The sequence below is a fragment of the Lissotriton helveticus genome, chromosome 10, assembly GCF_964261635.1.
Source record: "Lissotriton helveticus chromosome 10, aLisHel1.1, whole genome shotgun sequence".
Lineage (NCBI taxonomy): Eukaryota > Metazoa > Chordata > Amphibia > Caudata > Salamandridae > Lissotriton > Lissotriton helveticus.
In genome coordinates this window covers 200,646,344-200,662,839 of record NC_136071.1, presented here as the reverse complement: position 1 = coordinate 200,662,839, position 16,496 = coordinate 200,646,344, and the positions used below count along the sequence as shown (strand labels likewise).

Sequence of the window (16,496 nt, the reverse complement as noted above, 5' to 3'; positions counted from 1 at the left end):
GGTGGTGCAACATTCTGAGGGCCGCAATATGCATGGTGGTGCTCTGAGGCACCGCCAAGCATATTGAGACTTTCCTCTCCACCAGCGGTCTCATGGAGGTTCTTCCTCAATGAAACTGCTGGCGGAGAGAAAAGAAAGAGCCCCCTCCTGCCTGTGTGGACGGGGTGCATGCAGGGGAGACATGTTATGCCCCCCTGTAGGTTTGCAGCTCCAGTTCCTGCAAGGCAAGGAATGCACGACATGGTGCATTCCATACTGTGCATGAACGTGTACTGGTGGTCCCGCAGTGGTGCAGTTTAAGGCTCACTGTCAGCCTTTCAGCTGCACTGCTGTGGGACCGCCACGCTGCCCGACAAACCACAAAAATACTTGTAATCTGGTGAACGGGCGGCTGTGAGTTTTGGCAGTTCTGGAGCATGGCAGTGGAGTGCCTCCCGCTCCCGCATCACCAAAACTCTTAATCAGGCCCTAGGTTTCGTTGTTTATTCATTTTACCTGTCATTCTTAATTAAAATAGGGACAACTAGGATTAAACATAAGGAGTTCCAGCCCTGGTGTTGGCAAGCGTTATCCTGAGTAAAAATAAGACTGGGTTTCTCCAGCCAAATCGAAAATATGTCATAAAGGGCTAGAGATGGTACCACCTGATATGAAAAGGTAAATTGGTTATTTCTTTAAATTAGTTCAAATGAACACGAGGGAGGTAAAATACTACACTCGTACATGGCAAAATTTAAGAAGAGTAAAGTGAGAGATAAAAAAATAATAATAAGGCGAATTAATTGCTCCCACGGACTCCAATTGAAAAAGAGGCAATTTCAGGTGGAAGACAGCCAAAATAAAGACATTTTTGGCTTAAAAAATCACGAGTCTCCCGTCTGAATTGGATCTATCGGTATGTATGCACACTTTAAAACCTTCTTAGTGTCATTAATGAAATTTCACATCAAATTGGAAAATCATAAATTGTGTTTCCAAGGCAAAATCGGTATAATGGGATGTATGAAACCATAAATTTAAGACCAGTGAACTGTACACAGGAGTGTGCTTTGAGCACGCATGCAAAAGCTTGGACAGATAGCTTGGTTGACCAGCTTAACACCCAAGGACGGAAGTAAATTTAAACTACGCAAGCTGCGTGTTAAGGGAACCCAAGCCAATAAACAATTTGCAATACTACGTTTCTATTACCCAAATATTTTTAAGCCCAATTGACTATTCCATATTATATAGGATATGCAGAGTTTGCAAACTCTAGCCATAGTACGCTTATGCAGCAAAGGTGGCTGAAATTTAGGCACATATTTACACACTTGTCTTAAATACGAGTGAAGGGTGTACTACCACTAAACAGCACGTTATATCACAAGGCAAAAATACTGCATCAAGTGATTCAACCTAACCACTACATTACAAGATATGTCTAGGTAAATAGATGTGGAGATGAGAACATTAATTATATGCTTACGTTGACAACATAGAGGTAGGCTTAGAAGAGGATGCAATATTACTCTAGGTCGATATTATTGACTTTGAATCAAACAACTGTTGGCAACAGTGACAAAGCAAAGGCGCCATGGTCCTAATGCAGGCAAGGTAAATGGGTCCTTCCCCCTGATTTGGTAGTATGTGGAGTGCAATGGGCCCACCACACCCCAGAGAGCCAGTGCCAGGGCATCTGCTTCATTACTGATAGCTATACCCCTGGGCGAAGTGAATGTATGCTGTAGCATTCTAACATGGAGCAGCATGGGTCTCTCGATTCACAATAACGGCAGTGTTTCTGACTTAGGCACTCAGCAGCACAATAAAAGTTTATAAAACACAGTATCAACATTACAATATAAAACAAGAAGACCCCAGACTGTATATTAAGCACCTAAAGCATAATCTAGAATAATGAACCACATAGGATAAATCGTTCTGACCTCCAAGAACCAGAGACACTTTGGCATCACTTACGTTGTCAAACTTGGGTTGTTCCTCGGTCATTAACTAGCATTCGATATGATTATGAAAAATTGTAGTCTTGAAATTGTAATTTTTTTCTTTATATTAACAATGTGCAAAGATCGCTTTAGAAATCAGTGGAGTTCTGTACATGGCAGGTAGGCATTGGGAAGAAATATACAATGGTATATGAATCAAGTGGAACTATCTAGAGGTTGTCCACAAGGATGGATGAGAAAGGAGACGGGAGTGAGGGAGGCCTTGGGTGTGTCCTAGGCACTAGCGGTTAGAATTTGTAGTATGCGCCCCATGTTGTGAGAACTGTAGGGTGCTAGCTGGATTGAGGGTTTTAGATGCTAATTGTGCTCCTTGAAGCAACGAGTTTTGAGCTCCTTCTTGGAAGGACACACCTCCTACTACCAGGTTCATCCACTCTGCAATTTATAAACACTGGGGATTAAAACAAGTTTTCAAGGGATTTCAGTAGTGTGAAGGTTGTTGCTTTGAACCAGTTTCTAGCAGTATCATAGTACCACTGCCACTTCTACTCTTAACTTTCCTCACAAAAGTTGCCAACAAACACAGTGGAATAACAAACATTGCAAATGTATCTTAAGCTTGATGAAAATTTGTTTCACATTTGGTTCAGTGAAAACTCCAATACTTTGATATTCCATAGCACAAAAATGTTAAATTCCATATTTGCAAAAAAACATAAAAAGATATTGCTGCAAAGATCTCTGGGTTAAGAGTTAAAGCTGCTCATAGTTTGGGGAGTACCATTATATGTAGCACGGAGAGATCTAAATCCAGACTTATAACGAAACCATTAATTAACAACCCAACTCCATCACAACACCCCCCTATACTGTCGCCTTCCACCCATAGCCCCATTCATTTCTACAAGTATTCAAATAAAAGAGTAAACTTAAAGCACATCGCACCAACTTATGTGTCAATTCTGCTGAGTACAATCATAAAAAGTGACAACAAAGGACACTGGGCCCATCTTGTCTGTCTGTCTATGATTTGTTTACAAAGATACATTGCACTGTAATATGCGGATGTGCGGACAAAGGACGCTCAAATTGAGCACAGGTGATTTAATTTAGTGTTACTTGTGCGCTCTAATTTTTATTGTGGAAAAAGACAGGGTGTTGTGACTAATCATGGACTTTAACATAAGAGCTGCTGTACTGCCCCACAGTTACATTTTACAAAGTCACACAATAAAGCTTGCATGTCCATTTTTGTCAACTCAATTTACTTTTGTTCTGTTTTAATAAAGTTTTGGAACAGCAAACATCCGTCACTTGTCTTTGGGAGGAAGCGTCAGCCTTGCGGATAAAGTCCTTGGCGACGAGGTTCTGCTTGTTTTTGAGAGTCAGTGGGTAGAAACAGTGTGGCTATCTCGAATGGAGTAAGGTGTCCATGTTATGATCTGCAGAACTGCAATGCACAAGGGGACCAGGCAAATCAGAGAGAACATGGCTCCATGGAGACCTAAAAACAAGCTGGAAAGATAAATTAACTTTAAATAAGGCTTGTAGCATTCAACAATGTATGGTATACAGTATAAGACACACTATATATGTGTGTATGATTTTATGTATATATTTTCGTTGCTTTATGCATATGAGACATGTATATATTGGTTTTTTTTCACCGAAAAATACAAAGATTAAAATGACATTATAGGTAGGTGAAAATGTCAGTTAAAAAAACATTTAACAAAATAAACACTGATATTAACTGGTAATAGCATACTGAGCTAACAATACCTTGCATCCTTGCCATGCCCTGATTATGAACTCACATATTACATCACCCATGACATGTTCAATTACATCATTGATAACCAATATCAAATGAGAGTCTTGATGAAATCAGTGATGCCATTATAGATTACATCATCCAATGCTTCGGACACAAAGTTCAAAGTTCAAAATTTTATTATGTTTTGGAACTCCGAAGAGGTCCACATAAAAAGATCATACTGTAAATTATACATACATAAACAAATAAAAACAGCAAATTATCAAGAAAAAACAGAATAATCAATACAACCCAATTAATAATATCCTCTAGTAAATATCTAAGAAACATTGAAGAAGTTAAAAATACAACAAACAAAACATTTCATTAGGAGGATTATGTAAGGCAATTAAAAAAGAGTTGACTGTGTGAATATTCAGTTTTAAACAAATATGTCTTAACCATTTACTACGAAAAGGGCAAAGTGCAGGACATATAAAAAGAACATGAATAAAGTCCTGAGTAGACACATTACAAAAATTACAAATTGATGAACATTGATACCACTTAGCCTTAAGTTTATTGAGCGGGAGTAAATCATACCTCAAAAGCAACCAAAAACGCCGTATAGCATGAGGGAGATTCCAAGATACATATGGTTGCTTACATTTTAATACATAAGTGTCAGTGAATGGAGATATTCCCTTTTTTGCAAGGATAGACTCTTTATCCAGCCTAAAACTAAGATCCCAAGAGGCCTGTTTCAGAAGTGATTTTAACTGTAAGGCAGACAGGGTAAAAAGAGTATTCTCCTCCAATTGTAGGAGCATAACAGCCCTTCTAAAATTCTTCACAATGGAGGAGAAATCTCCAAAAGTGCCCAACAATTCGGACTTCATTAGATGTCTTAAGGTCCCCACTTCCCCTCTAGCCAAATTTGCTACCCAACGCACTAACCCTGCCAGACCCTGCACCCAGCTACTCCGGATTCCATATTCAAGTCGTAGAGATGCCACTGTAAAGGAGGTATTAATAGAGGCCAGGAACCGAAGGATTTTCCCTTCTGTGGTGTGTAGAAAACCCCATTGACCTATATCTAATATCTCAATCCCATACAAAAGGGATGATGGGATTTTTGCCCTAAAGACCTCTAACATATGAGGAAAATGTCTTCTTCCTGTGGCTGTATACAAGGCACTCAAGCTTTTGCCTTGAGAAAGGGCCTTCCGAGAGTTATTATCAATATGGGCCTTGTCACGGAGATTAGCGGAGATTATTTTCCCAAGAAAGACATAGGACTTAACCACCTCAAGCCTCTGACCTCCTACAGACCAACCAAAATTCTCATATTTTGTTTTTTTCCTTCCGGAGATACACATAATTTGACTTTTAGCTATGTTTATCTTTAGATGGTGAATCTCAGAAAAAACATATAAAGCCTGCAGACGATTATTTAACCCATTCGGGGTTAAATCTACTATGAGAATATCTTCTGCATATAACAAACAGGAAATTGGGGATCCCCCCAATATAGGCGCAATACCAACACAAGCAGATAGAGATGCAGGAAGATCAGAGATATATAAAGAAAAAAGCAAGGGTGCCAACAGACATCCCTGCTTTAATCCATTAACGGAGGGAATAATACTGGAAAGCCCCCTTTCCCCCCCTAGAAGAACCTGGCACCATGTATCTAAATGAAGTGCCTTCACCAGATCTAATAGGAGGGGAGGCATTCCTAAAGCGGCTAATTTTCTCCACAGTAACGACCGATCAACTTTGTCAAATGCCGTGGAGAAATCTATGAAAGCCGCATAGACTCTTCCTCCACGGGTCCTTACATATTTATCAGAGATTATCTGTAGTGCAGTAAAGTTGTCCAAAGTGCCATGTTCTTTACGAAAACCTGTCTGATTTAAAGGCAAAATATGGTTCCTCTCAACCCAATCGTTAATGGAATGTAGGAGACATTTGGAGAAGACTTTTCCAATTGAATCAAGAAGGGCAATTTGCCGATAATTCTTAGGGTCTTTCCTATCACCCTTCTTGAACAATGGCACCAATATGCTCCCTTTCCAAGACGATGGGACAGATTTATTCAGGAAACAAAACTTAAATATAGAAAATAAGATTTTACTCCAGGAAACTGGATCCTGCTTCAGGACAGATATGGGAAGCTCATCTGGCCCCATCGCCCCTGATAGACGAAGATCTTTTATCGCTATTTCTATAGTTCTCTCAGATGGAAAATCTATTGAAAGATCGCTATCAGGATTGGATAGCAGAATCTCAGGCATTGGGTCATTGCTAGCGTATAAATTTAAAATGTAAGAAATCCAAATTTGCTCCGGTATAGGAATGGGACGGGAAGTGGCTCTGGTTCCACAACCTTCTCCAATTATTGACCAGAAGAGTCTGACATGCCCTTTTACGGCGGCCTCACGCAATTTAATCCAAAACAAATCTTCTCTCTCTTTTTTCATTTGTATCTTAGCCCTTCGTCTCCTTCTTTTCAAAAGAGTTATTTTCCGAGATCTTTCGGAAGATCCTGATAAATATTGTTCCCTCACCAGTCTGTTTATTTCCTTATTTAAAACGATAATTGATCTAGGGGGTAAGAACCTTTTTTTAATAGGGTTGGAATTTCTAGCGACTGACGTGACCTCCTTCAGGAAACCTTCAAAGGAGGACAACTCAGCCCCTGACCAATTAAGGAGATTTTTTTGAGTTCTCTCCAAGACCTGATCTAGACCCCTCATGGCCTTAGAATTCCAATGACACCTTCCAGTTTTAACATCAAAATTCACCTGATCACCATTAAAAGACCAGGGATTAGCAGGAGGCGGAGATATATCGAGGCTTAGAGAAAGAATCTTATGATCGCTATAAGCAGACTGAAAGACCACTAGATCCTTTAAGAGAGAAAAGATGCAATAGTCAACGATTATATAATCTATAATAGATTCACCATGAGTGGATATATGCGTGAAGGATGCAGGAGTATCAGAGGGAAGTCTTCCATTAACTACGATTCCCTCGGTTTCAGATAATTCCTGCAGGAGCAGTTTCCCTCTCTTATTAGTTCTGATTTTTCCTGGAAAGAGAGCTTGAGGGATCTGAAAGCTTTCTTCTTTAGGTTTATTTCTAAATAAATCCAAGCTTAGATTGGAAACTTTGCAGTTCAAATCGCCTAGTAAAATTACATGAGGGGACGGGATTTGATCCTTAATTTGCTTAATATAGGCACAAACTAGTTTTAACACTTCATTAAAGCAATCATCAGGGGGGATATAGGCATTTATTAATACCAGGGGGTGTTTCTTTTCCATATTATCGAAACCAAATAGTGTCACCGCCTGAAAAAGGTTACTTGGATCTAAGTGGTGTGCATAATTCCACTTAATTTGGTTAGATAATAAACATGCGATTCCACCTTTAGCATGACCCCTCTTGGTGGCCCAGCCCCTCCCTCTAGAACAATATAATCCCTCCCCACAGTTATGTCATTCACACACCATGTTTCTTGAATGCAAATCACATTAGCACCCAAGAAATGTAAATATTGCATTTTTTCCGGGCAATTATTGAAACCAGCAGCATTCCAAGAAATAATCTTTACACTATTGCTAATGATGAGAGAATAATTTAGGATTGTCCGAAGTTTTACCTGATAAAACGCCGGGTAACCAATTCCAATGCTGACTGTCTACTACTTTATCTCCAAAAGGTGATAAAGAGGAAGGGGTTATATGTGTTACTAGGCGTTTAGATTTAGAGAGGGAGATCTTTAAATCCTCAAAGGTAAATGGAAGACCAGCTTGTCTCGAGCCTAAACACCTCTGATCAAATGCATCGACTCTGCCGGGAGGAAAAAAGGGCATCACATCAATCCCTCGGCTCTGAAAACTCTCTGCCTGCTTCAGGATCAGGTTCACAACGAGTTTAGAGTAAAACCTTACCCTGGTATAGGAGGTTGTCTCAGCCTTCAAAATTAATACCAAATCGATATCACTGGTTTGGATTAGTTTCAAACTCTCCAACTCTTTGAAGCACTTGAGCAACCAAGATCTATTCATTATTAACTCAGAATCAAAGAGCGGGAAAAAATCCAACGACAGTGTATCAGTGATATCCTCCATTACGGATCCCGGGAATTTATTAAGGCATACTGCCTTATTTATTGATGTCAAAAAAGGAGGGGCAACTGGATTAAGAGTAGATATAGGTTCAGAAATATTTTTCACTATCTTCACCAACGGAAAAGTGATTGTGGACTTCCCTAGTCCGATAGAAGGGCTATCAAGGTTGTGTATCATGGGATTGGAAATGATATCTTCAGACTCAACAGATGAAGGAAGAACAACATCACTTAAAATATTAGAGCCCTGCTTACAATTATCAACATCAGTCCCGGCCGTAGCTGGAGAAGAAATATTATCGTCCTTCGTAACATATTGCTCTAAAACCTCATCAAAAATTATTTGTCTCTGTCTCTTTTTTTTGATTCGACGTAAAGGTTTCCTTTTTTTTCCTCTACATTTTTTTGGCTTTTTTTCTATTTCCTTTTCCCCATTATCATTATTCTCTTGGACGAAGATAGGAAAAAATTCTTTGACAGGATTGACAACGACTGCTTCGTCATTATCCTCAACAATTTCAAGAGCCTGATTCACAATACAGTTATGAGCAATGGAATTAGGGGCAAATTGAGTCCCAATCGATGTAACCTCGTTTCTGCTGATAGCAGACGGAGGATTCTTAACTAAGTTACAGGGTGAATCCATTAGCTCCAATCCTGATAACACATCTCTTTCAGATGTAGGCCCTAGCAGATCCTCCTGGGGAACTTTACCCGGCAGCTTTACCATGGAATTGTTTAATAGGGCCTTTAATATCTGGGTTACTGAGTCTAGAACACAATCATTACTGCCCACAAATTTACCCAAAAGCAGTAATATAGAGGATAACAAGTTTTCCAAAGCAATCAGGGACTCAGAAATAGTCAAGATTTTCTGGGCGATGGAAAATAGAAGGTTGGATACCAGATATATCCAACTCAGGGGTTTGTGAGATGTTATGTTGTGAGGACATGTCTTGGGAAGAAATTGAGGGAGAACTAGAATAAAGCCGAAGACCCGAAGGAGTAGCACCAAGCGGAGTTTTCGAGCCCTCAAATACTTTCAATAATCCATCCCTAGGGTAACGCACACCAAGTTCCAAATCAATATCCAATGGTTGGGAGTCTTCATTTACTGCCTCCCTATCCGAGTGTTCTCCTAATAATTCTTGAGACAGATTAGCCTCACGAATGATTAGAGTATTTAAATGTTGTACACTTTCGGTTTTAGGCGAGGGGCATTTTGTGTTAGGAGAAACTTTAAAGATTTTCACATTAGTTTCTGCACAGGGCTGCGAAATCATACCTAATTTATTTTCAATTAGTGAACCCTCCAGGACCTGCTTAGGGGCCCCTCCTGGAGAAATCACTCCTTCCATCTCATGGGGATTGATTTTATCTTTCGATTTCTCCCACAATTGGAATAACTGATTCTGACCCTTTAAGTGTAGATTTTGAATCTCCTTATTTCTTAGCGGATTAGACCTAGTTTTTGCACAGGATCTTCCGGTCAGAAGCCTACCTGAACGAAGTTTTTTAGCAGTCATAATGGAGATTATGAAAATAATAAAATATCGACTGTACTCAATAATACACAAATATTACAACAGATATAAGCAGATATATCCAAAATTCGAAGGCCCATATACGACGGACCGGGCTTACCAACAAATGAATATAGACATCAGTATAACAAATGAAAAAGAATGGGCCCAGCCCTGCCTACATCGGCCTCAGAGGGCCTAAGAGGGCCCGCCCTTTGCCCGGGCTTCATCCCGCTTACGCGGGAAATAAACTGATAATGTACGAAATTAGCTCAGGGCGTGTCACCAGGGAGAGCGGGCCAGGTGAAAACTATCGGCCTCGCAGGGACTCCTGGGTGACCGAGTCCCTGCCTGCACGCTCGCAGCCCTGGTGTAGACACTCACCCCCGCAGAGACAGACAATGAAGCGGGGACCCGCGAAGCGGGTCCGGCAAACTGTTAAAGTATGCTCCAGGCAAATCCAGGTAAGGAAATGTTCGGTACACAATGTTCTCAATATCACAAGTAGACAACGTGGAAACAGCCGCAGTCAAGGGGAGATAGAATAAATATGCAGTTATGTAAACAGAGGGCGTGTCACCAGGGAGAGCGGGCCAGGTGAAAACTATCGGCCTCGCAGGGACTCCTGGGTGACCGAGTCCCTGCCTGCACGCTCGCAGCCCTGGAGAAGACACTCACCCCCGCCGAGACAGCCAATGAACTGTTAAAGTATGCTCCAGGCAAATCCAAGTAAGGAAATGTTCGGTACACAATGCTCTCAATATCACAAGTAGACAACGTGTAGTGTTGAGCTCGCTCGCTCACTACACTCACGCGCCACGCTCGCTCGCAATATTGAACTGCCAGCGACTTTTACGCCCCACTTCTTTCAAATGTCACCAGCTGCCACTGGTGAGGGCTGTTGGAGGCTGTTGGAGGCTGATGCAGGCAGGGCAGGTAAGTATAAGTGAGGGCTGTTGAAGGCTGATGCAGGCGGCGGGTAGATATAGTCGGTCTCTTTGGGTCTTTTCGCTGAGGAATCACTGCTGCAGCAATCACAGCTGTCAGTCAGTCACAGCCACGGCAAAGGTAGGGCTGGGAGCCGAAAAAACTGTATAGATACTGCTCCCACTCCAAATTAGAATTACGGGAGAACAGGGAACCCACGGGGGGTAAGGGGGAGTGGGGGCGTTGGTAGTGGACACCTCCCCCAATGCAAGGAGGGCAGTGGCTCACCTCCGAACGCCCGACCAGCTCCAATTGCAGCCGCCGCCACCGGTGTTTGCTCTCTCCTCTCCTCTCTCCTACTCCATGGGCTCGTGTGACTCGTTTCCCGGCTGCCATTCTCCGCCGCACAAGCCTTTCCCTTTCCCTTGCTTGCGGCGGTGATGACGGTGGTACAGTTTACAATTGCGGCTGGGTAGTGGCGAGGAGAGATGTTCTCACTTGCTCCCTGCTTCCCACTCGCACTGCACCTCCGCTCCTCGACTCTCGTGACTCCTCCTCCTCCTTGACTCTCGCGACTCTCTCGTAAAAGGTGTTTAGTGAGCTACATCTAGAGCAAATTTGCCATAGTTTCTGTACTACTAATAAATATATGCATTTGCAACATGCTTGACCTCCTAATAGGACTTGTGATGTGGGCTTTTTGTGAAGAGTTGTGCACAGGACAAAAGCTGAGCTATCAATTTTTCCTGGGGCAGGCCTCAAAAATCATAGAAATGTTACTAGACCTGCAGGTCTAGTGACTTAAATAATCTACTCGACCTAATTATAATCCTTTTGACCCTTAAACTGGTTTCAAATGATGTGATTCTGGGCAAATATTTTATTCACTGAGCCACCATTTTCCTCTTTATCACATATGAAAGCACCTTCAAATACGCCAGTTCAGCATGTTTGCTGAACCAAAAACAATTTTGTTTGATTTAATAGACTACAATATTACTCCATATATGATAAAAATGAAGCCACATATAGGATACACTTGACCGCTGACTTGCCTCTTAGTTCATTAACTACATTGTAATCAGAACAGGGGCAGGAATGTTTGCCAAATCATATTTAAAAGCTATCACTTTTAATAAATACATACATAAAGCACATTATTTGCAATCAGCAGATGGTCCATTGAAACATTTCCCTCTGACATGTGGTTTTACTGATACAACTATATAGTGTACTAGCGGCCCGTCCCGACGTTGTCCGGGAAGAAAAAATAAAGCCAGCAATGCTTAGAATATGATAAATAAAATTTATTTCAGAACTCCATGGTATACCAAATTTCTTGTTTCATGAGAATCTGGAAGTAGAATATATTGATTATCGACATTGCCGGACCTAGAGAGTGCGACATATAACTGTCCATGAGTGAAGCAGTCCTCTCGTAAGTCTATTCCTATAACTTTGTATGTTTGACCTTGTGATTTGTTTATGGTGGAAGCAAAAGCAATGTTAATAGGGAATTGTAACCGCTTAAATTGAAATGGTGGATCAGTAGGGATCATGGGTATTTGGAGAATATGGTCTAACTGTCCAGCAGCAGGGCCTGTGAGAATAGTTGTCTCAATGAGATATGGTAAAAGAGTTTTAACTTGGAGGCGCGTACCATTGCAGAGATTAGGTGGATGTAGGTTTCTTAATAACATGATAGGAACACCGACTTTAATTTTGAGTGTATGAGGTGGCAGTCCGTAAGGGTTAAGTGAGTTGAGGAATTCCTGTGGATAATGCATGGCGTCTTGCGTATCTAATACAGTATAAATGGAATTATATATTTTGGTTTCACCCGGGAATAGTTGTAGGATGTGTTCATTGAAATGCTGTACAGCAGAGTTTCTGGGCGCAACTATAGACCTTTCGCAAATCCATGTGTAATCTTTGAATAGAAGATGCTGAATGTCTGGGTAAACATGTTGTATGAGTTCATGTAAGGTACAGAGAGGCTTACCCAAGTTAATAATGTTGATAATGCCATTTGTGTCATGTATTTCTCCATTACCCACTTGTAGTAGAAGATTGGCAAAAAGTGGATCACCACCTCCTAAATATGTCCTCATGTTAGTGTGTAAGGTTATAGATTGTACAGAGCTCCATAGGTGTGATGCTTTTAAGCATGCTTTAGTATATCTGCACGCATTCCTCTAGGCACCACAGGAAGAGTTTGGCGAAAGTCACCAGCAAAAACAAATGTAACACCTCCCATTATGTTTTTTCGAATATCTTTCAGAGTTCTGTCAACTGCCTCTATATGTGAGCGGTGTGTCATAGTACATTCGTCCCACATGATAAGAGACACATTTTGAAGCAGTGTCCCTAAAGGTCAGTTTTTTTTAATAGAAAATATAGAATCCTTCTCAAGGGAAACAGTTAAAGGTAGTTTAAAAGTCGAATGTGCGGTTTTACCAGCAGTTAGCAAAGTGGCAGCACTACCAGAAGAAGCAACAGCAAGAGCCATTTTCCCTGAAGACCTAACTTTGGCAAGTATGAGGTTTATTAGGTATGTTTTCCCTATCCCACCGGGGGCATCCATGAACAATAGTTTGCCTTGGTTCTTCTCAACACTCTCAACTATCGTGTTGTAGGCGAGTAGTTGATCGGGAACTAAGTTCGGCAAGTGTTGAGCAAGGTAGTCATGTAGGGCATGTATATTATGCCCCTTAGCTTTATTGTGGTATCCAGTTTTGTTCGTCCTGACCGCTGGCGGCAGGCTGAAATCTTGTAAGGACTTCTCGCTTAATAGATATAGTGCGTCTTCAATTTCTATTAGTCCCTGGTTAATGATTTCATTAGTGATTGGCATACAGTTATTATGAGAGTTTAGACGCATAGTGTGTAGTATATCTTCACATAGATCCTTTTTAAATTCTTCCCATAAAACCATAGGATCAGATGGTTGACAAAAGAGCAAAATAGTCACAAACAATTCCCTGAGTTTTGAGGGAGAATCTGAAAGTGTGGCATCAGCGAACGTATGCTTCCAATGTTCGTCATCTTCAATAAGACCTAGTTGTTTACAGGCCGCCTGATAGGTTGGCAATAGCTGCCCGTGAACAGTCAATAGACTCTGAAAATCAGTAGGCCCACGAACATGTTGTAAAAGAATCCTTAAATGGAAGGATTCAGATTGGTTTGGGTGAATACTGTACATCCTACCCAGAGCAGAGTCTTTCCTAACCCCAGGGTGACCTACTACCTCCTGGCTGCGCTTCCGACGTGTAAAGGTTGAATGAGCCCATGTGTAGTACTGTGGAACCTCGTGGTATAGCAAGGTTTGAGCACAAGTGTCATACCCACATAAGTGGAAGAACGCGGTAAGGGTTGTTGCAGGTGGTGTTTGTGCAATGTGCCTAATGTTAGCTTCATTAAAATATACTCGTTGTCCATTTGGTAGATGTACGGCCAAATGTGTGACAGTGGGATGCCTTTCATGAATGCGAAACTCAAGAAGCGTCCACACGGCCTCGGATGTGCTCTTTGGTTTAAATACGTTTAATTTCAGGCCATTCCGGATTGCAGGTGAAGGTGATAAACAAATCTGGTCTCCCATACTGCCTGACGTATGTCGTGGCATCCTGTGTCTTTTCATGCATGTACCTGGGTGAGCTAGTGAATGTAGATGGCAATATAACGTGTTGTCCAATATCTAGTGCACAGACGTGCTGATCTTGATTAATCGCATCCTTTAAATGGATGTAGTTATCTGCGCGTAGTTGTGTTTGATTACGACGAATAAGATACAGTCTTTCAGTAATCATTTTTGCCATCATATCCACAATGTATTGATTAAATAGATTGCGGAACCAATGCAATGTATTGAAAGTGCCGGATCTAACCAGGAGGGTATAGGCATAGTACTGCATGCATGTGACTGTTTTCTGAGTAAGCAAATTAATTTGGGGTATATTTAGACAATACCCATCCTCCCCTCTTGTGAATAGAATGGGGTATTGTAAAGGATCATAGGATCATGCAATTCAGAGACTCTACGTAAGAGTCCGTCCCGAGTATGTAATATGATGTCGCGTGGCCCTTTGTTCTCATTTACTAAAGGAACAGCAACCTCGTCCGTGGTCGGTGCATTATACCTCCCTTGATGTGTATTTGGTGGACGTAGATCTGCGTGGATAATGAGATGCAAGTCTTCCTTCTGCCTATCCATCTCATAGTTGTACATTAGGGACTGAATGTAAGTGTTATGTGTGTGTAATGTGTCCTGGAGTAGTTGAATAAGCTGTATGTTTAAATTTGGCAGCATGTGTGAGCGTGCATCTAGTTGATTTTGTTGAGATAGGAAATATATTTGCAGAAATTGTGTAGGTTTGCCTTGCTGCGGAAGTAGACTGCCAATTAAGTGGTAATACTGGCCATGGATCTTAAAGGTAGGTATATAATTTCCTTCCCTCACTTCATTACCCCCAAAGGATGTCAGTTGGAAGAGAGTATTGTAACGGCGTGATTTATTTAAGAAATGATTTGAAAGCGGGTGAGTCCCATTGAGTAGTTGTGTCATGAGTATTGGCGGATCATCAATGTTGCTTATATGTACTTTTCCTGTGGAGCAGCAAAGTCCTTGCGGTTCAGCCTTCCATTTAAGTGTGTTGCATTTCTTACAGATATTGTTCATGTTTCCTATGTTGATATCTGTATGGTTGATGTAGTCGCAAAGTGGGTTGTATTGGAATGCAGATCTTACTGTGTTCCAATGCTAGGGTGTTGTTTTACAGTGAATAGTTGTTGCTGTTGGTGACATTGTACTGGTGTCCCTGTAATACAGCTGATTACATTGATGTCTTGTGTGTTGTGCACGGCAAGCAAAGTTGCAGGTCTGTCTGTTAGCAGGTTGTGTGAGTGAGCCTCTGTTTCACTTGATGTTGGGATGCGTGCATTCCTGTTAGCAAGGCGGTGAGAACGGCGCAGAGTTTGTTCCCTGCAAACAGCAGACGTCGATGGTGCAGAAGTTAAATCTACCACTTGCTCATTGTGGGTTTGGCTTTTTTGTATGCGTTGTATCTTTTGTGCCCGTGCCTTCGAATTGTCCTGGATAGTTGTGATTTCCTCTTCACCATGTTTTGAATGTCCCCAGAGTAGTAGTGTAAAAGTGAACAATAATGTATGGCAGAGTGGTATTATGTCTTCGAAGTTGTGTGTAAGGGAGTGTAATGATTCAGAGGCGAGGCATGAAGTAGCACAATGGTCTTACATCTATGGTCACCTATTGTGTGTCCTTTGGTATAGTTACAGCACTTTCCTTGTGTTAGTTGTTCGGAGTAGCTGTGCGACACACATTAGATAGTCTAAATAGTCTCCCCCTTTGTGGGCAATCCAAACCTCTTGTAAGTGGGTTCCTGTGTGAATCTTGAATCCGAAGCTGGCTTGGAGTGACTGTGTACATACAACCCCGAAACCTTCATGAGGGCCCAAAATAAGTCAGTTTTAGCGGCTGCAATATCTAAGGCTTTTAATAATAATAATAATAATAATAATACAGCATTTTGTAAAGCGCGAACAGCTACCTCACAAGGAGGTGTCCCGGCGCTAGCAGAACACAGTTGACCTGAGGGTAAGAAGTGGGAAAGTTAGCGGGGTTGAGAGAAGAGCCAGGTCTTTAGCAACTTCTTAAAGCAAGGTTCGGAGGGGGCTTGCTGGATTGCTGGGGGTAGGGTGTTCCATAATGTTGTGACATTTGCCGAGAAAGTTCGACCTCCTAATCGAGCCCTTCTCGTTCGTGGGACAACCAGTTGAGCGCGGCCGTTGGAACGCAGCGCGCGGGCTTGGGAGTATCTCGGGAGACGAATTTTCAGGTACTCCGGGCAGGTACCAAACAGAGATCTGTAAGCCAGCGTGAGTGCCTTAAATTTGATTCTGCTGGCAACTGGAAGCCAGTGCAGTGATTGCAAGTGCGGAGAGACTGACTGCTTGAAAGGGATACGCAGCAGCAGTCTCGCAGCCGCATTTTGGACCCCCTGAAGTTTGTGAGTCAGGTATTTTGGTAGGCCCAGATATAGTCCGTTGGCGTAATCCAGCCTGGATGTAACAGTGGCATGGATTACAGTTTTCCGGCAACTCTCCGGGAGGAGCCTCAGGATCTTACGGAGGTTCCTCAGCTTACTCAGGCAACAACCGGCAACTTGTTGAATATGCGAGGTAAA

General features: G+C 41.8%; 1 protein-coding gene across 3 annotated transcripts in view; it reads right to left on the bottom strand.

The window, feature by feature from the left end:
- Window positions 1–1,780: 1,780 nt before the first annotated feature.
- Window positions 1,781–16,496, bottom strand: part of LOC144786143 (transmembrane protein 180-like) — a 165,685-nt gene continuing 150,969 nt past the window's right edge. For 2 of the 3 annotated variants that reach the window (XM_078665128.1, XM_078665126.1), the window contains exon 8: window positions 2,036–3,464. In XM_078665128.1, the coding sequence (XP_078521254.1) occupies window positions 3,335–3,464 (130 nt within the window). In that variant the 3' untranslated portion in view covers window positions 2,036–3,334. Of the gene's footprint in view, window positions 3,465–16,496 lie in introns of all 3 variants that reach the window. The other variant, XM_078665127.1, reaches the window with a different exon arrangement.